Source organism: Pterocles gutturalis, unplaced genomic scaffold (assembly GCF_000699245.1).
Source record: "Pterocles gutturalis isolate BGI_N339 unplaced genomic scaffold, ASM69924v1 scaffold10990, whole genome shotgun sequence".
In the NCBI taxonomy this organism is placed as follows: Eukaryota; Metazoa; Chordata; class Aves; order Pterocliformes; family Pteroclidae; genus Pterocles; species Pterocles gutturalis.
In genome coordinates, this window is record NW_010138289.1 from 26,705 (window position 1) to 46,425 (window position 19,721).

A 19,721-nucleotide genomic window follows, 5' to 3' on the forward strand; every position below is an offset into this window, starting at 1 on the left:
AGACCTGAAAGGAAAGAATCTGACTTCAGAGGACTGAGTCAGAAGGGACAGTGGCGACCTGATCATCAGTCAAAGGCAACAGAATTGCACTTCCTTACTACAGGCAGCACTGGGGGAGATCTGGTATTGTTGATCCTCTGTATTCAGAGTGAACTGGGAGATGTTTTGTGTTTTGGGAAGTCTAAGACTGTATCTGAAAGCTGCAGTAGGCAAAAGTTGGCTTTAGTTTAATTTTCTTTGTTCCATCATATTCACTAATGGGATAACTGATAAAGTACTAATACTTCATTTTTGTATAGTAGTTAGTGCAACTTCTAAGGTTTAAGGGCATAGTCAGTTCGAAAGATGCCCTGAATTAGAACAAAAGAGCTTATTTGGTTGAGTTTGAGTCTTGTAGCCCAAAAAGGAACGGAGCACTTAAATAGGATTTTAAAAAAGTAAATAAATACAGTTCTTAATCCTTCCTTACCACATTCTGCATCACTGTGATTAATTGGCTTCAGGCATGAAGCCAAGTGCTTTATTTTTTTAGCCAGAGAGAAACATAAATTTAAAAATATTTACTCCTGATTCAGTGGGTTAGAAAACTCACAACAGTAGAACTTCAGAAATGTAGAAATCTGGTGCTTAATGAGTTCCTTGCTACGACAGGATGTTTGTAGGCACGATGATAGAGACCCCTGTTAGTTTTAGTGTCTGTCTTTCAAGCCTTCTGTCTTAAAACTATGTTTTCTGAAGTAAATGTGATTTACCATTTCAAATAGTTAGACATTTGCATAAACAGAATTAATTATTTTCTCATTATTTTGGTCACTGTGACATTATTCACAGTTCAAATGGGATATCAGTTACACAAACACATTTTCTCATTCACAGAGCCTTAGCTTTTGTGACTCTAACATCAGTACAGAGTTTATGCTCATCTTAGAAATGTAACGTTTATGGAATTGGCTTGTGATCCCATTGGGCAGTGTTTACCGCTTATTCCTCATATTTGCTTTCCTTTAATTCGTATAAACAAAAGTGCAAGTTGGGCATTTAAGCCAGACCCTCTCATCTTTAGAATATACATTTCACATTGTGCAGACTTTTATGGTATGTTGCCAGCATCTCTAATTCCATGTCAAGTCCCTTCTCCACTTGCCTTCTTTTTCCCTTCGAAATAATTGGATTTTGAGTTGCATGATAGTGAGATGTAATCAGTAATTGATAAAAATATTTAGTCCATCTACAGTATTGTTTCTAATACTTAAGCGCATGTTATGTCTCTTAAATGTCTTTAAACATAGAGTTAGATCTCTAAAATATCTCTCTCAAAAGGAGGTCTAAATGATTTCATAGTCATTCCTATGACCAAACAAAGAGAACTCAAGGGAATAGGTGTGAGCAGTATGTGCAATATCATAATTTAAAACTGCAGTATGATACTATATTTATACATTTTGTCTGTTTCACCCTGAACTTTAAGACAAATTAATTTGGGGAAGAGGGAAGAATTGCTCCACTTCATCCAAGAATTATGGAGCCTTCCTGGAAGGAGCTGTGCAATGGATGGAGGCTCCATCCCAGTATTCAGATGATTCTGGGTCCTTGCTGAGCTGTTCTCCCTCTTGATCAAGGCTTCGTATTGTTGATATTTCGAACATCTAGATTCAGATAAATCTACAAAAATGTATAAGTGCTCCAGTGCACAGGTAGAAATGCTAAGTAACAAAAATAATGGCCACTGTGCCTAGAAATTTCAGTTTTCTTTTGATACCTTGCTTTTTCACTGGAATTCTGAATGCATTTCTTTTGTACTTCTGTACTCTTGAGTTTAAGTACTTGCATAATATTTTATGCAAATGACTGTAAATTTAGCAGTAAGATTAGTAGTCTGGTTGAGACTTTTACGCAGGTTTGAATTCTGCTTTCTGAAACATTCAAGGGTATATAACACCTGCTACCTAAATTGTGTCAAATCTTGAAGTAATACTTTTGGAGAAAGAGGGAACAATGGTGTAGACCTGCAGACCAGGCCACGTCTTATCAGTATAATGAATGTCTAATAGAGATTTGACAAAACACAGCTATTTTATATATATAAATACATTTTAAAATAGTTATCACTTGGTAGTAACCATTAGTGACAGATCTGTATTTTAGAGATTGAAATTAGGTTTTTTCCTTTATTGTATATATCATAGAATGGTTTGGGTTTGAAGGAACCTTAAAGATCCCCTAGTTCCAACCCCCCTGCCATGGGCTGGGATACCATCCACTACATCAGGTTGTTCAGAGCCTCATCCAGCCTGGCCTTGAACACCTCCAGGGATGGGGCATCCACAGCTTCTCTGGGCAACCTGTGCCAGTGTCTCACCCCGCTCACAGGAAAAAAATTCTTCCTTATATCTAATCTAAATCTGCCCTCTTTCAGCTTAAAACCGTTAGCCCTTGTCCTGTCACTACACTCCCTACACACTCCGCAATTGCAAGTGTTTTTGCCTAAGTGGTTCAGATGCGTTTGTCTTAATGCGTTAAAACAGTAGTGTTGTGGGCAGGGCAGGGAGTTATATACCTGTCCAATGAATTGTGTAATTTCTTTCAGAACCTGCTATTGGGAAGCGTTCCTTTGTTTTTTGTATGCTGGAGCAATGTATAAATGTCAATGTGGGGGTGGTTTTGGTCTTAAATATTCTGCAGAAACCTTTAGAGAGTTTTCAAGCAATTGCAGCATTAAAGGAAAATAAAGGGAGGGTGAACATATATCAAAGTTATTTGCTAATAAATAAAAAGTATTGTTTGAAAAAAGGAAGATACGGAGGTGTGTCACAGAAGTGAGTTTGCTTTAGCTCTATTTTAAAAAGCCAGGGGAAGCAGGAGGGAGTCTTGAATTCCTGTAACTATTTCAAAAATCTTTTCTTCCTTGAAGTATTTTGAATGGTTTTGTTGTTTCTAGCCACAAGGAATTATCAGATAGCTGGAATTTAAATGCACTTGAAAAATAACAAAGAAACTTCTTAAACAATTCTGCTAATGTCAGAATTAGTTGCGGAGTAGATTTCATATGAAGTGCTAATGTGAACGAAAAAAAGTAATTTATATCTCTTCCTTATGTGTCTTAGGTTATTTTAAGCTCTATGATAAAAGAGTGTGAACAGAAAGTGGAAAACAAGACCGTCCAAGAACCACAGGGGTAAGACTTCCCCTTCTCTTTTTTCTGTGCCTCCAGATTAATGTTTTGCGGAACCTATTCCATAATGGTGTCCAAGGCTTGTGACCAGAAATCCTGCACTTGACATATTCTGTATTTGAAAGCAGATTTTAGGAACTTTAATTCAGTTTATGGTTGTTTCTGTCTCCAGTGTAAAACCCAGGACAACACATTTTTATTTGTATCATATTTGTATCATTTGTATCAACATTCTTGTTTTCCCATGTTACTTTCTTCTTAATTTTTTTATCCATTTAAAGCAGTAATTGAATTTCTGTCCTGAATCTGAGAAAGCAGGGAGTGCTTGGCCTAAGTGCTTAGAGCAAGGCATGTGGCATGCATGTTGCCACTGTCCTTCATGGGAGTGGCCCGCAGGCTGAAGGAATTGTTCTGGTTATGGTAATGACCTGTCCCAGGCTGCTGCGTTTGCTTGAGTGTGACTAGTGCACACAAGAACAGTTTCTCCAGCTTATAAACTGACCTACCTGTGTGAATATGCTGTTTGGTAAATATGCTGGCTTTGGAAAAATGCCATCTATGTTGCACTTCAGTAAGACACCCATTCTACAAATGCACAGTAAACCCAGCTCTTCAGTGAGGCGTCAGACACATGGTGTGTATGCATCAATTCACCACATGTGGTCGAGGTGGGATCTTGTGTGTGTGTGTCTCTCCTGATAATAAAAGAAGCTAACAGACCCACAGATTTGGAAAGCTAAGTGTCATTATGATGAAATGTATGTGTTCTTTTGCCTGCTTGTTGCTGCAATGGCATACCAGCAACTTCTTACTGGTCATTGTATAACTTAATAAATCCTTAGCAGTGTTGCCAGGAGAGTTTGAGAACAGTAGGTATGTGGAAAAGAGAAGCTGTCCTTAGTCCTAATACCTTGCTATGGGAATCAAGGCAATTAACTGAAACTTATGTCATGCTTCCATAGAATTTACTTCTTGAAGCTCAGGGAAAATCCTGGAAGCAATCAGTAGTTTGAGAATGACTGAAATAAAAAAAGCGTACAAGAATTGAACAGAAGAGACAGGAAGAAGAGTCTGGAAAGAGACAGTCTCTCATGCACCAAATACAACATATCAGGCTTTACTAGAGGTAATTAGCCTGTTTACTGGTGTAGTTGATAATGAAAGGAGTGTTAAAAGAACTGAATCCATTTGAGACATGAGCATCAGGTTAATTCTTCAAGGTATACTAGATATGAACAAATAATTTTAAGACTGAAAATGTCAAGGTTCTACAACAAATCACAACCCATAGTGTATCTGTTCTAATAAGGTAGTTGGTTCTGTCTAGTCATATAGAAATCCTGTTTAAGGAAGAAGAAATACAAAACCTTTAAGATCTGAGGAATGCACTGTCTGTTACCTTCTTTCCTGTTCATGTGGCAATATTATGAAGTACGGACAGTACTGTGTTCCAGTTGAGTGGCTGTTTTCATTATGAAATAGGTATATCTTTGACTTATTAGTTACTCACAGAATAAGAGAAGATTTATTTGATTTAATCACTCCACAGGCATATTCCTTGCCCGCAACATAAAGAGCCAGTCAGGCAAAAACCAGAAAATGAACCATTCATGCTGTTGTTTTTTCTCAGGGCTTCACTATGTTACTTCCTCAAGCTTTGTGCTTTTGCCCTTATCTTTTTTGCCTTCTCTTAAGTAGAGCTTTCTGGCACGCACCGTGTGTCCGTCCCCCCAGTAGCCCTACTCTGAATGCCATTCCCCCTCCTGTATTATTCAGATTCTTCAGCAGCTGTGTATTTGCTTTTTGTTTTTAAGGAATGGTGGTGAATGCTTAGCTTGCCTTCAGCTGTATTAAAGGTTGGCACGTAAGCCTGCTATTTCCTTAGAAAACAACCTACCGATAATTATTCTTGGCAAGATAGAAACTTGCTAGTGCCCCATTAGACCCAATGCTACTTTTTGCAAGCAAACATTAGTTTTATCAGTGTTTCCCTGTACTATGTGCCTTGCATAGCAGGTACGCAATAGGTAATTGTGATAAGGCAGAATTGACAGCCAGACTCTTTGCAGATCTGGTGCTGAGCAATTGCTGTAGACTCTCAGCAACCACCTTGTGCAAGGACATCCCCTCACATAAGCAATACCATAATATTTTGACTAACAAGTTGATTTGTTAGAATCAGTTGCATACATGGGCATCTATTACTTTGTAAATATTTCCCCTGCCTAGTTTTTATGGACTCCTTTTTTTAATCTACAGACTGATATTCTTTTTTCATTTTCTTTGTGCAGTAAAAAAGCTGCCACCTCAGACTTTGACTATGTAAAGAAAAAAATAAAAGCAGTGTATGTATCTAAATATATGACTTTTATGTCTGATACTTTTTTTTTTTAAGTGAATTAATTTATCACTTCTTAAGCAACTTTTTGACAGCCTTTTAGGAGACATCATTAGAAAATATGAAATTGATTCCTTCTCAGGCAAACGTATTCTGAAAAAATACATTTTCTGTCCCAAAACACAGCTAATGTATCTAATATCAAACTGGTCTCTTTAAAGAACATCATTAACCTTAACCTGAAGGTTTTTTATTATCTTACCTGTATTAACTAAACTGTGAAACCTAAGGTTATGAAACAAAATTCCTTTGCTGAACTCTTCCTAATTCTCAAGTGATGCTCTTCAGTTGGACAGGGGTTTTGATTTTTTTCTTTCAGATGTGTGCTTTTGCCTTTCTCAAATGTTTTAATCTATTTAGTTCGCCAAACCTGTTCTCTGCGTGAATAGAGTTTGTGATCAACTTTTATTTCATGTAGGGTTTCGACTTAACCTTGCTTTAGCTTCTATCAGTGCAGACACGTTAATCTAAATGTAAGAGGTCTGTATTACTTAAAATCCATCTTATGAAAATATTTTGAAATCAGTCCTGTTAAGCCATTGCCGAAACAGATAAATGCAAACATGATACTACATCCAGTGTGTTTTCTTTCAGAATGCAACTGGTGAAAACTGTAAGATTTGAAAAGGATAAGTGTTCACAGTGTGTTGCTTCATTCTTTAATTATCCTTCCCCTTTCTTATTCAAAATCAAGCTATGGTTGCAATCTTCTACTGTACAAAAGTATCATGAAATATTTTACCACTGAAGGAATGACCCTTTCACAGACATTAATATCTCCTTTTTCTTGCTAAGTCCTTGCCAATTTCAGTTCCTAATTTCAGCATTAAATATATATTTGACAAAGGATTTACATGCAACCAGGAGATAAATTACTGATTTATCATAATCATAAGACGCTGTTGGTTATTTTTGTCTTTGCTCCTCAGTTAGAAAAGGTTGGTCAAATAATATGGGGTCACAGAAACCTGTTTAATATTTTCTAAAAATATTAAACTTTGTCTCTTTAAATAATGGATATCCACTTTTGTTAAACATTTTGTTTAGCAATTAACAAGGTATTTCAATCATGGGTAATGGCTTATGTTACAAACTGATTTTTATAAAATGTCCAGCATGAAGATTTGTTTTGACCTAAAGCTTCCCCATAAAACAGGCAGAATTCTATGTAGCATATCATTCATCTAGACACTGGTCAAAAAAATTGATGTTGACCCATTATTTTTGTTTGTGTTTGGTTTCCGTTTTGTTTTTTGAATAATGAGTAAATGCAAGGGCTTTTCTATAGGACTGTGTGTTTCAAACAAGATATGTTATTGCCGCCTTGGGTTCTCTGATTACTTTTTAAAGATATGAGACTCAAATTCTTTTATTTCATATTGCTTTTATTACTATGTTTAAATGTTTAATTTATATAGTAACAGAAATATTTCTGGGGCATATGTAAGCTTTTAAGTATGTCAAGTGTTGCGAATTAGTTTTCTATTTACAGTAACATAATATTAGAAATCATGAACTTCTAGACACTCCAGTTCTTAATTTTTAACATCAGATGGCTGATATCCCCCAAAACTGTTTTGAAAGTCAATTGAATATTTCCTAGTTTTCCTTAGGCTTATTCAGATTCATTAGAATAATGCCAGCAGTTTGCTTAAAACTACAGGTGTGTCACCAGTTGCTAGCCTTTCTTTTCTCAAGTGAGCAATTTTATTTTCTTAATCTTGCTGACGCTTGGAATGTACTCGATTTCCCAAAACATTTTCCCTAGTACACACAACTTTAGGATATGTCGTAGGCTGGAATAGCTTCCTGTTATTAGCCACCTAGTAGCAAGTATAAACTGTTGTTCACATGATTTATATGCCCTTGCTTTGTCATTAAATCAAAGGAAATTGCCCAAGTAATCCATCTTACAGTAGTAGTAACTTACCTACTAAGTTTTATCAACTGGAAATATGTGGCCAGAGATGTCTAGCTATGTGATTGTGTGTGAAATAAATCGTTTATAAATAATTTCAAAACAGATATATATCTTCATCAGTGGCTGCTAAATATAATTAAAATATTATTATTTTTAAATAAAATGTCAATTCTAATCAGTTGTTGTCTAAAAAGAGATATAACCTGAGAACAGTTTTCAAAATTTTAAACTTTACTAAAAATTCTGAAATCTTCTTTTCAATAAAATGGTGCTTAAACACTAAATATTAGATAGGAACTTCACAGAGCTTTCAGAAAATACCAACTAATAATAAGATTTACAATGAGATTATTGATTTGAATAACCACCTTCATTAGCAGGAGATGTACTGAAAAAAAACAAACCTAAGAGTATGCTTCATGATACTCTCGGGTATGCTCTGTAAGCCATACCTAAGGCCCCTGCAAGGATCGAGGTCCATTAGGCACTGGGGAAATGCTAAAGACAGGGAGTCACTTCAGCTTAAAAAGTAGAAAGGATGGAAGGAGGGTACATTTGAGGGGTTATAGTTACGATACAGTTAAGCTACTTGTAAAGCCACAGTACAGCTTTAGGGAGAAGCTTACCTTTTGTTTTTTCAAATACTCTGTTTAAAAAGAAACAGAATTCATTACTGCCAAGCGCTAAGCACCTTCTTTTGTGGTATGAAATGGGAAAAAATACTGAATGTATCCATGCTACCTTTGAATAAATAATTCAAATTTTATTGAAGCAATTTGGAGTTAACTTCAATTTGACATGCCTTAATGCAAAACTGTCTAACAGAACTGTTTATAACCTTGCAGACTGAAAAGTCAGTTTGCGGAAGCTGGCCTGTGCCAGTAAGACGGACCTTGTGGTCCAAGGTATAATTTTGAAATGCAGAGTCCACATTGAGCTCACAAGGGAGAATTTAACTGGTAATGTTTTGCAAAATTGGTGTTGTCTAATGTTGAAAAATATGTTTGCCATTTTAACTACAAATACAGGCAGTATGGAATATTTATTCCTGCTATCATACATTTGTCTTGTTGCACTCTTGTCTCGAGACAGATTACTCCTACTGTGCTAAAGAGTTAGGTGTATCTAAAGTTGAGCTTGGTGACATGTCGTAAATTACAAAATATTAGTTAATTATGCGGCATTGGGATAATTTCTTAACACATTGTTCGTAGTTGTAGCATCTTGTAGGTTCAGCATTGATTAGGTTGCTCCCACTTTGTGGGAAAATTATGGACTGTCCATTGTCTTTTCTAGTAAGTATGAAGTAGGAACACTCAAGGAGGAGTCACATTCACAACAACCAGAAGGAGAAAGTTCTTTACCCAATGAGGGGTAGAACTCATAGGACTCAGTGTCCTGTGGTGGGGTTTACAAGAAATTTAAAGAGGATCAAAGGAAAGTTGAACAAGTGATGTAAAACAAAGATTCATTGGGATTTACCAGACTGACAAAGCCCACCAATTTTAAACTCTGCTCAGGTGAAAATATTTGGAAAATAAGAGTTGGAAATTAAGGAGAGACGTCACTGTTTTGTACTTACTTTGCTTTTACTCTTCCCTACGTGTCTGCTAATAGTCACTGTTGGAGGCAGGACACTTGGGCTAGACAGATCCTTGGTCTGAGCCAGCAGTGTTGTTCTTATATTAAATAAGATTGACATTTCCAGTGAGAAGGTAAAGCCGATCTTTCACACAGGTATTTGTCACTAGAGCAACTGCCAAATAGCTAACAAATGCTCATGTGGTGACTTCTAGAGGTAAAAGGTAGAAAAAGTAGCATGCACGAAAACAGTTTACAAGTTTTCACTAGGACTCTGAGGGCATGATAATTCATTTAACAGTCTGTATTTGGTCTTGGAAATCATGGTTCTTCAGTTCTTCTTGATAGACTGGTCTCTTGTGATCTTGAAACTTTGAAAATGCAGAGAAAACTTAGTTGTTTAAGTAACAGCGCAGTGCTCTTTTTCTTTAGTAGTCTTATGTCACTAAACTTTTTACTTTCCTAGCTCAATGTCAATTGCAGCAAGCCTTGTGAGTGAAGACACAAAGACCAAGTTCTTGAACAAAATGGGCCAGCTGACTACATCAGGTGCAATGTTGGCTAATGTGTTCCAGAGGAAGAAGTAAGATGGGAAAAGGAACTTCCAGCTAACACTAAGATGAACCTCCCAGAGACTGGTTCCTGTACTTGAAGTATTTGCCTTTTATTTCTTCTGTCTTATGTTCTTGTAGTATAATTTTATTCTAACCTCCAAAGATATTTGCACTGCTTTTGAATATCGCTGTGTATCTGTTAATTTTGGGTTAACTGTGGTTGATATAAAACTGAAATTATAGTCTGTACCAAGTCACTGTTCTGTGTTCTTGTCTTTCCAGCATAATTTTTTTTTATATAGTGGAAGGGTTTTTTTTTTAATTTTCTGACAGGATATCAGCAAATATCTGTATTATACATGGAGCTATTATGACGGTACAAAATAATGTAAATTTGAAGTCATTGTCATGAAGTAATAAAAGTGGAGATTACTTATGTATTTAAATTATGAAAGAGTAATGCAGATTTTTTTATTACGTTTCTAAAAACAAGAGGAAGAGCCACCAGCATTTGTCTGTGCTTCTAAGGTTGTTTTTGTAAGTATTGTGCATCTTGAATCCAGAGGAATTGCATTATCTAATGTATGAGACTGCTTGCACTGCATCAGTTTGCAGGGAATGCTCATGTTTCGGATGCTTTCTGCTGACGTTGTAAATGCTGTACATAGTCCTTCATGTAAAATTCTCTGCATCTGTTGAGGTTTTTTGAGGGATGTTTTCTTTTGTTGGGGTGTTCGTTTTATTTTAAAGCACTTTAACAACCAGTCTACACATCCAGAGGCACATCCACTAAGTAAAGGAAAAAACATGATAAATTAATAAATCATAGAATGGTGTTAACAAATGTTTAAACTACTACACGGGGGTCCCAGGATGGTTTTGCAGGCAGAGGAAACTTATGCAGGAGAAAGAGTGCTTTCATCTTGCACTCAGTGTGCAGTTCTGTGTACTGTGAAAGCTAAAATTAAGATATTTTATTGTTTAGAGTGAATCTCAGTTCAATTTTAATTTCAGAGTATTTGAAATTATGTTAAGATTATGACATGCAATTTATTTAAAATGTTAAGTAGGCTGCATACATACTTTATAAAAATGACATTACAAGGATTATCTTCAACAACTACCAAATATTTTTGTTAGCAAGGAAGCATTAACTAAATCCTTTTATTCTTAATCAGCACCTTTTTTTTTCCTTTTTTATGTCAATATAAGCTTCTGAAAGTAAACTCAAGTGCATGCATGAACTAGTGTGAAGTAACAAAATACAAAGCTCAGGCATTCTCTGAGGTGGTACCATTCAGGAGGTATTAACATCTTTGAGGACAGGGGAAGCAAAAGAAGTGAGGGAAGAAACTATGCACTTGTGAAACAGAATGTGTATGGAGCAGCACTTAAGGTACTGCCTTTAGATGGAAATAATGGCCGTAATTTGAGACTTCTGAGTGCTTCATGTCTGTGCCTGTTGGCTCTGCATATAAAGTTGCCTGCCATGTCTGTGTTGTGACAGGGCCTGCTACACACTTGCGCACTGTCGGTCCCTTTACACTGCACTGAAACATTTTTCTTGAGATTACAGACAGCTCCATGCCTTCATGTTGCTTGTTACCATGAAAGTATACTTTCAGCAGACTAACTGTGAAATGGAGACATTCCTGAGGAATGGCAAGTGGTGACATTCCTCTTTACTGTTCTGTTGTCAATAAAAAATTTTGTATACCTGCTTTGTCTTGTTACTTTTAGTATTCTCCAAAAAAGATTATCGCATTAAACCAGCTGTTACAGGAGAGAGGTCTAATGTGCAGAAATTCTTTAGCCTCATGTTTTTTTTTACCTAGCAGATGGTAGACTGAACTTGCTATATTTCCCATCTCAATGTGCCTGTTTCACTCTGGCTTCTAGTCACGTGGCTTTATTGCCTTTTTCATGCAGGGTCTCCTCCTCTCCCATGCCACACTTCTAGTTATTTTTTTTCCTATGTCTGTTCTAGTAGTTGCAGTGCCAGAGATAGCTCTGCAGTCATGAGATCAAAATGATGACTTTATGGTTAAACTCTTACTTTCCAACGCAGGGCAGCTGCCTGTGAGAATGGCTCCTAGCCCATGCTGAACTTCAACCAGTGTTTGGGAACCTGCTAATGGGCACAAGCCAAAAAACTGTGACAGCAGTTTAACTCTGTATGACTGTGGGATGAGACTCTAGTTTGTTAGTATAAATATAGCATCTTTGCCCAGCTGGGTCCAGTCTCTCCAGCCCCTTGCAAAGTTTAGCTTTTGCTAGTCAACATTTTACTTCATACCGGTTGATCCAAGGAGAATTCGAGTAAGAATCCCAGGAATAACAGCTCCCCTGTCATAGTAACTACTGAGGTTAAAAAAAAATCTGTGTAGCCAACAACCTTTATGCAGATTGTCTTCAGGAGTTTCATCTCCTAAATTTCAGGTCTCTGTTAGTGTATGTATTGGTTGCAGGATTTTTTTCTTAAATGTTTATTAGTTTACCAAATACTGACAAATTTTCAAGAAGATGGCAAGAAGTTGTTCTATGGGGGTTTTGTTTTGTTTGTTGGGTTTTTTTTTCCTCCTAGCTATGTCACTGTAGTGTTCAGAATTGGGAAAGCAAAGTGAGAAATCTTTACAGAAAAGAATTACCAGAATATTTTTAAATTAACTTTTTTCCTCCTGTTGTTACATAAAACAAGCTAAGTAAGCCTTTTAGGAGAAAATGCTTCATTAAAAGAAGACAGTAATTAATCCCCAAAGGGTTATCTTCATTTCCTTATCATTTTTCCACAATGAGGATTCTGTTAAACAAACAAACAAAAAACCACAACACACCAAACCAAAGTGTTGGCTTTACTAGCTCTGTCTGAACTTCAACAACTTGTTGGCTTTAAATAGGGGATATGTTGAAGGTCTCATGTTGCCCCTAGTGTAATTTCAGAAGCTTAGTATCTTTCTTTAAAGGATTGACTCTTGTGCTCTTCAGCAAAGATGATCAGTGGGCTGAAAGTACACAGCTGCCTGAACGAGTGTTCATGATCTAAATATGTTTTCTGCAAATTAACATAAGGCTGACTGATAGTATGCATGTATTTTGTTCTGAAAGAGATTGTTTTCTGAATAAGGCAAATTTTTATCTTCTAATCAAGGTGAATAAAGGGAGCTCTTTAAAAAAAACTGCACATTCTTCTTCTGTTAGTCTGTTCCACTCCCCTTTTGCACCAAGAAGAGAAAAAAAAATGGTGCTATTGCTGTACATAAAAGTATGGTCTGGTTAGGAGAACTAAAAGCAGACTTTGAATGGATTTGTGGTTAGAGATAATGAGGAAGCTGATGTTTGCAAATTAAAATGTTAAGATTGAACTATAAAAATTGTCCATGAAAAAGATCTGTTGTGAAGAACAAGGAGGAGTTTTTGTAATATATTGTGGGAATTCATTGCTACATATGGATGGTAAGATGATTCAAAATGGTGCAGAAGATGCAGAAGTGTGGAGTATTTCTATTCTCTGCATTGTGACAGTGTTAATGGTGTTTTTCTGTTCCTGGAGTAAGGGGCTCTACATTTTCGTGCCGTTTCTAAAGGTGAGTATCATGCATTCAAAATGTTTTAAGTAATTTCCCATGTGAAACTTTTTGGTGTTGATATTTAAGTAAACCACGAAGAACCAGCAAAGCTTCACGGGGCAGAAATTCATTGATATGCCACTATAGCAAGGTGATTGGCACGGCATCGATCCAAGGCAGAATCACAGAATTTCTTGCATCAGATGCAAATGCTGATGAATTACAGGATTGCAGTGTGGTGCCAGGCACAAGACTTAAAGGGGGCTGGTTGGTGGTTCACTGAGTGTGTTTGGCTAACATTTCTAGTAAATGTATTCAGATATGTAGCTAATTTGTTTTAGACTATAAAATTGGTCAAGAAAGGCATAGAGGAGTGCTGTTGTTGAATAAGTAGGCTAATCAAGTCCTGGATTATCATGCTGTATACTAATATATTGTGTGTTAACTAACCTCTATGAGTAACCATGAATAAGTATTCATGTTCAGAGAAGCTGTTTCTAACGCGTTCTGCTGTTAGGTTTAATGCTGGTCAGGTTTCGTGCTTATAGGTAAGCTGTAAGAAAATATGATTCTGCTTTTGTAGAGTTTGTAACAGACAGGCAAGTCAGTGGTAAACAGCTGAAATCTTTGGAGGCATCTGCACTACGTGCTGAGCTTGAACTTCAATCATACTTCCAGTGTAGTGAAAGACTTCCTTAGACTGAAGATTTCTAGTTCCTAGACACTTCGAGCTTGAGCAGTTCTACTGTAGAAGTCAGTGACTTGAAAAGGTGATTCGTGAGGTGGTGTGAAGGGCCAACGCCATGACAGTGGCCTGTCTGGCTCCTTTCCCAGCTCTGGTATTGCATGTGCTCCTCACAGCATCCTTCATTCACTGTATTTTCAGGCTGGTTTGTACTCTAACCTTCAACTTTTCCATCCCACAGAGGCAGATACCTTTTATTTCTGTTATTTAAATATTGTGTCCATACAAACAAGGCTGTCTGCAGTGTATTTGCATACTGCTATTCCCAAAATTATTGTGATTGTGGTCTTGTGCTGCTGCTCTTTGCCCTATACATTAATGGAGATTTTTACCATTCCCCAAAACCTGGGAAACCTCTTCAGCTTCAGGTGCAGCTGAGGTGGAGGCAGTATGATGGAGTCCAAAATGCTGAAGTTACAGCAGCTGTAGTGAAGTATGTGCCTTGTGGGATCCTGTGTGTCATTCTGACAAGCGTGTTACACCTTCCCTTTAAATATGCTGCAAGGGGATCAGGGAAGTGGGGACAGGGAAGAAGCAGCTGTCTTGTTTAATAAGTAGTTAATAAGGTTTAATCTAGATTTGACCCTTTGCTGAGGGATGAATGCACTCTGTTGCTCTTGAGTATGAGTCATCTCAATATTCAGGTGAGTTTTCAAAGAAGTTGACCATCATTAAGTGTGCTCTTAGATAAAATGACAGGGTGGCTCTGTGAAACTGTAATGGGGTGTTGCAGGGTGTTTCAGAGGAGTTGTGGTCACAGTCCTCCTGCTGAGGGGTTGTTGGGTGTTTGCCAGCCTTAAAGACTCATCTCCAGGCAGGACAAAGGTTGAGGTGTATCCTGGTAGCTCAAGCTCCCAAGTTCATGCCAGTAGTGCTCTTGTGCTAAGGATGAATATGTGACTTAAGCAAAAAAAGTTGGTGTCTCTTGCAAGCATGAGCAAATATTCAAAGCCAAAATTTCACCACAACTTTGTAGTCCCTTCCGGAAGTATGTAGACATTGCTACAGTAGTTAGTTATAACCTATGAGCTCAGTGTGTGCTTGCACCTGCTTCCAGTATTTGACGCATTAGCAGTGGCTGGTTGTGATGAGCTTTTTTCTTCTGAATGCTACAAACTTCAGGTTTTTGACAGGCATTCAGCACTGGTACGTTTTTGTGGGATTCTAGAAGGTGTGTTGTGTAAACCACACCAGTGTAACTAAGGAGCTTCATTAGAGTTGCTCTGTCATGAAAAATATTTGTGCATTTGAAAATCTCAAGGACGTTGAGCAATAATCTGCTATGGAACTGTGCATTTCACAGGAAGAAAACAGTTTCAAGTTGATGGCATGGTTTTGTGTATGTATTTTTTTTTAAATAATAGATTTTTTTAAGATGGAGTTATTTTAATAACTAGAGACCTCAGTAGAAGCTAGAACTCCCTGTGCTAAATGTATGCAGATGTTTTTCTACTGTTTTTTCTCTTTAGTTCAGTGTAAAAAGCTCCACATAGAATCATAGAATAGTTGGAGCTGGAAGGGACCATGGAAATCATCTAGTCGGATTTCCCCCATGGTAAACAGCAACATCTTCCACAAGATCAGGTTGCCCCGAGCCCCATCCAACCTGACTTGATGTATTGCATCATCGAGTAGGGCCCTCTCCCTGTGGCAGGTGATGAGGCAGCTGGAGGCAGCCTTTCTCCCTGGCCCCATGACAGACGGGTTGCTGATACTCCAGAAGCTGCTCTGTTGGCCCACCTGTCCCCCCAAGGCACCCCCTCGATTTAGAGGGCTCTTTCCTAGAGCTGTAACTTTGCACATGCACTGGATTTCTCGCTCACCTGCTGAGAGGCAGGTTCTCATATTTACAAAGCCTGTATTGAGTTCAGAGCCCTGAAATCCCAGACAACCTTTACAACATCTAGTGGAAGAAAAACTTTGACCTAGACCCAACAAAACCCTTCATCTCATCCCTCTACAGGATGTCAGAGGCAAGGGAATGGAAGCACTTCCACTGCCTCCCTGTGCAATGTGAAAAGGCATCCTGCGGTGCAAGCATGTGCCTTTCAGTTTTGCTTCTCTCCCTAGGTTTCATAATTCTCTCTCCTGGGAGAAACAGGGCATCACGAGGGGCTGGGGCCCTTCTGCAGGTCAGGGGCAGGGGAGTTCAGCACTAGCTGGGGATGTGAACGTGAACCTACAGGTGCTGTGATGTTGCCCAGTCAGCTGGTGTATCCACCAAACCATTCCTTATCTTTGCTCTTTGGGTTGAAAGTTTCAGGAAGATGGGAGTCAAATTCAAGGGTTGCCTGGGTGTTAGTCGCTGTTTAGCCAAGCTCCTGGAAAAAAGGTATTCTTACACTGATGCTGAAGTGGTTTCGCTTTCAGACAGTTACAAAACTTGCAGTACTACATTGAATGCTGTAGTTCTTTTAAAATTTTATTTAGTATGTACTTTCCACTTTTCCTTCTTTAGGAAGGAGGTGAGAAGAGATCTGTACTGACCTGGTAAGCGGTCAGCCATGCTTGTGGTTTGTTTTCCATGGCAGGCTTCACCAGGGAAGGGATCCTGATATCATCCAGGGGAACTCTCTTGAGTCTTCGCACCTCTAAGGCTGCACATGGTTTTCCATCTTTCTTCTCTAGAAAGGGCATCCCAAAGGCAGGCCAGTCCAGTTTAGGCTTGCATGCCACAGTGGTGAACAGAAACTGGAGGGACCCGAGTGCCACTGTAAGTTTGAAATTTTTAGATTTCAAGCATTTTGGTTTTATTCAAAACAGGTGCTTTGCAAAGGTAGCTGAAAAACTAGTGTTCTATAATAGCCAAAAAAAAATATTTTCTATAAAAGGCAGAGAAGTCAGTTTTGGTGTAAATTTTTAGTTTTTACTTGTGCTACACAGAATAATATATGCAATAAACATGAGAGCATTGACAGCACTGCTTTGCAAAGGTAGCTGAAAAACTAGTGTTCTATAATACCCAAAAAAAATCTTTTCTATAAAAGAAAAGGCAGAGAAGTCATTTTTGGTGTAAATTTTTAGTTTTTACTTGTGCTACACAGAATAATATATGCAATAAACGTGAGAGCATTGACAGCACTTTCTCCTATACATTCATTCCCTAGTTCATATTTTCTAACATTCACATTTCAGTTTCTAACGATCTACTGCAATACTTAATTATGACTATAAAGCACCCAGTAGTGGTTTCTGCGGGTTTTGGCTCAGAAACATAAAATTTAACTCAGAGGAAAATGTCTGAACTTTCAAAATGAGGCTGTTTTGTCACAGGGGTAGAAAATGAGAGAAATCTGAGCCTGAACAAGAAATACTTCAGGCAGGATCAGGGATGAGAACTCAAAAGTACCTATCGTGCAACACTGAACTATCCGGTGCTCCTCTGAGCTGAACAGGGCTTGGCTTTATTCAGTGCCTTCAAAGCCTTTACTCAGCACCTTCAGAGTGAGCCAATAACGTGTCTAACTGCTCATGACAATGTGAGTTTGCTCCTGTAAATCTGTGGTTAAAATGAGCAGCTGGTAAATAAACACAGCCTATAGCTTTGGTATTGTGCTAAATGTGAAAAGGGGAAGAGACTTAACAGACTGTTCTGTTTAAAAAGAAACATTTCCTTGTACCTTAAATACAAATATTTTAAAACACCCTGGCTGGCACAGGGCTGTGAGTTTTCAGCAGTGGGTGGATGTGGCTCTGGCAGAAGGATCTCACCTGGCACTGCCCCACTGTCTCACCAGGCTCCCTCCAGGACTGTAGGGGAATAGGAACAGCGTAGCTGCCAGCAGCTGGGCATGTACATTACCTATGCCTCACGCCTTACCTTGCAAAGCCCCCTGTGAAGTTGGCTTTGTACATGTTGCCTACTGGGCAGGCTGGGTGCTGTGGCCATCTCTCCCACCCCTTACCCCCAACTCATTTTCTGTTTGGAACCAGAGCTGTAGCTTGTCCAGCCCAAGTGTGGTGAGACCCCCGACTCCTCTGGCAGGTCAGCAGGGCTCTGACACTGCAGTTGCAAGCTGTACAGCTTGCCAAAACCCACCAGCATGTCCCTTGTCCTAGCTCTTCTTGAGGTCAATGGGCAGCAGGACCAGCCCCTGGCCCTAAGCCAGGCACATCGTGCAGTGTTGTTTTGGCCCATATCCCCTTGCGGAGCATCAAACCCACGTAGGAGCTCCCAGTGCCCAAACAGCCACGCCATGGTGGAGACCGGGCAGAGGAGCATGGGCACTGAGACCTGCTTGAGCACAGGCAGGACCCCATGCTTGCAGAAGACATTGAGGGTGTTAAGTGTTGAAAGGAACTTTAGGAAGATTAGAAAGGTCTGGATTTATGGCCCCTGGAAACTATGGACAGGTGAAGTGAAGGTTGTAGCTTTGTTTTGCCATGCAGGCAGGCCCTCCACACCAGCTACAGCAGAGAAACCCAGCAGGTGTTTCTGTGCCCAGTGCTCCCTAGCTCTGAGGATCACTCCTCTGAGCAGAAATCAGACCACAGCAGCACAGGTAAAGAATTTACATGTATGTATATCCTCTTCTTATATTTTGTGTTTGAGTTTATTTATTTATTTGCAAATGTAGAGCAACTAACTTCCCCCCCACCCCCCGGTCAAGGGTTAAATCTAAATACACAAGTGAAAGAACAACTTCCTTATTCACTCAAGTCAGAAGAATGCTCCCAGCTTATTTCACAGCGGGCATGTGAGCGTGGGGAGGCAGGGAAGGTGGTGTAATGACGCGATCAGCTCTGCTGGATCCTCAGCCCCCGTATCCTGGCACTGATGTGCAGCTCTGCCCTGTCCTGCCCTACTGCAGAGGAGGAGTCCTGCGCCCTTCACAAGTCCAGGGTCATCGCCAGCTCTGCCCATGAGCGGCATGCCATGCCACCAGCTGCCACTGCTCTTTTGGTGGGCAAGGCGGTCGCTACTGGGTTGGTGATGTCAGCAATGACTGTGTTTTGGGGGGGGCAGGAGGCCACTTTGCACACACTGCCCCAAGTTAGGTGCTAGGGACTGACGCCGTGCATGGTGTGGGGTGTTTTAGGAGAGCTCCTGAAGCACATCTCCTGCTTTTCTTTCCTCTAGCAGCAATCCCACCTGCCAGCTCCCACTTGTCAGACAAAGCAAAGTGCATGGGGGGCCTTGAGCTGCACCCAATGCTGAGGCTGGCACCTGCAGGGATGGTTTGTGGGAGCAGAGATGGGACAGGACGGGAGGCTCTCCCCAGTGCCAGGGCGGATCAGAGCACAAGGTGGTAGGCCATCTGAGGCATAAGATGTCCTCTTGACAGCATTAAGGCAATATCCAGAGGCAGGAGGAGAGGGAAGGTGCCGGGTGAGGGGAGGGCTGGAATAGAGGGCACAGAGGGTGGGAGGCAGATGGATGGATGGATGGCTGGCTGTGCAGAGAAATGCTGGGAAAGCAGTCCCCCTCGGCCGGAGGAGGTACGTGGGCATGGTGACTAAACTTCTTGTAAAAGGGGGTGGAGAAAGGAAAGGGAGGGACAAGAAGAGGGGAAAAAAAAAAACCTGCATGTCAAGTCTGAGGAAATGTTGTGGGAACTACAGCCAGGCGCTTTTTTTTTTTTTTTTTTTTCTTCTTCTTCTCTCTTCTCCCCTCGTGTAGCTGAGAGGAAGGAAAGGAAGAAGGAGAAGTAGCTGGCTCAAATGTGCCTCGCTCTGCTGCTGGGGCTCGGGGTCTTGGCTGGAAGGATCTAGTTTCTCTTCGGTGGCAGGAAAAGGAGCCACAGGAGGAGGCAGAGTCAGTCACCCAGACATGCCCGTCCCGTC

General features: G+C 39.6%; 1 protein-coding gene across 1 annotated transcript in view; it reads left to right on the forward strand.

Annotated features, from left to right (window-relative positions):
• KIAA1468 (KIAA1468 ortholog) overlaps window positions 1–10,322 on the forward strand; it is a gene marked incomplete at its 5' end in the record, with an annotated part of 35,396 nt that extends 25,074 nt beyond the window's left edge. Inside the window, 2 exons of the mRNA XM_010082943.1 lie at window positions 3,105–3,175; window positions 9,539–10,322. Of these exons, the coding sequence (XP_010081245.1) occupies window positions 3,105–3,175; window positions 9,539–9,659 (192 nt within the window). The remainder of the gene's footprint in view (window positions 1–3,104; window positions 3,176–9,538) is intronic.
• Between the last annotated feature and the right edge of the window lie 9,399 nt (window positions 10,323–19,721).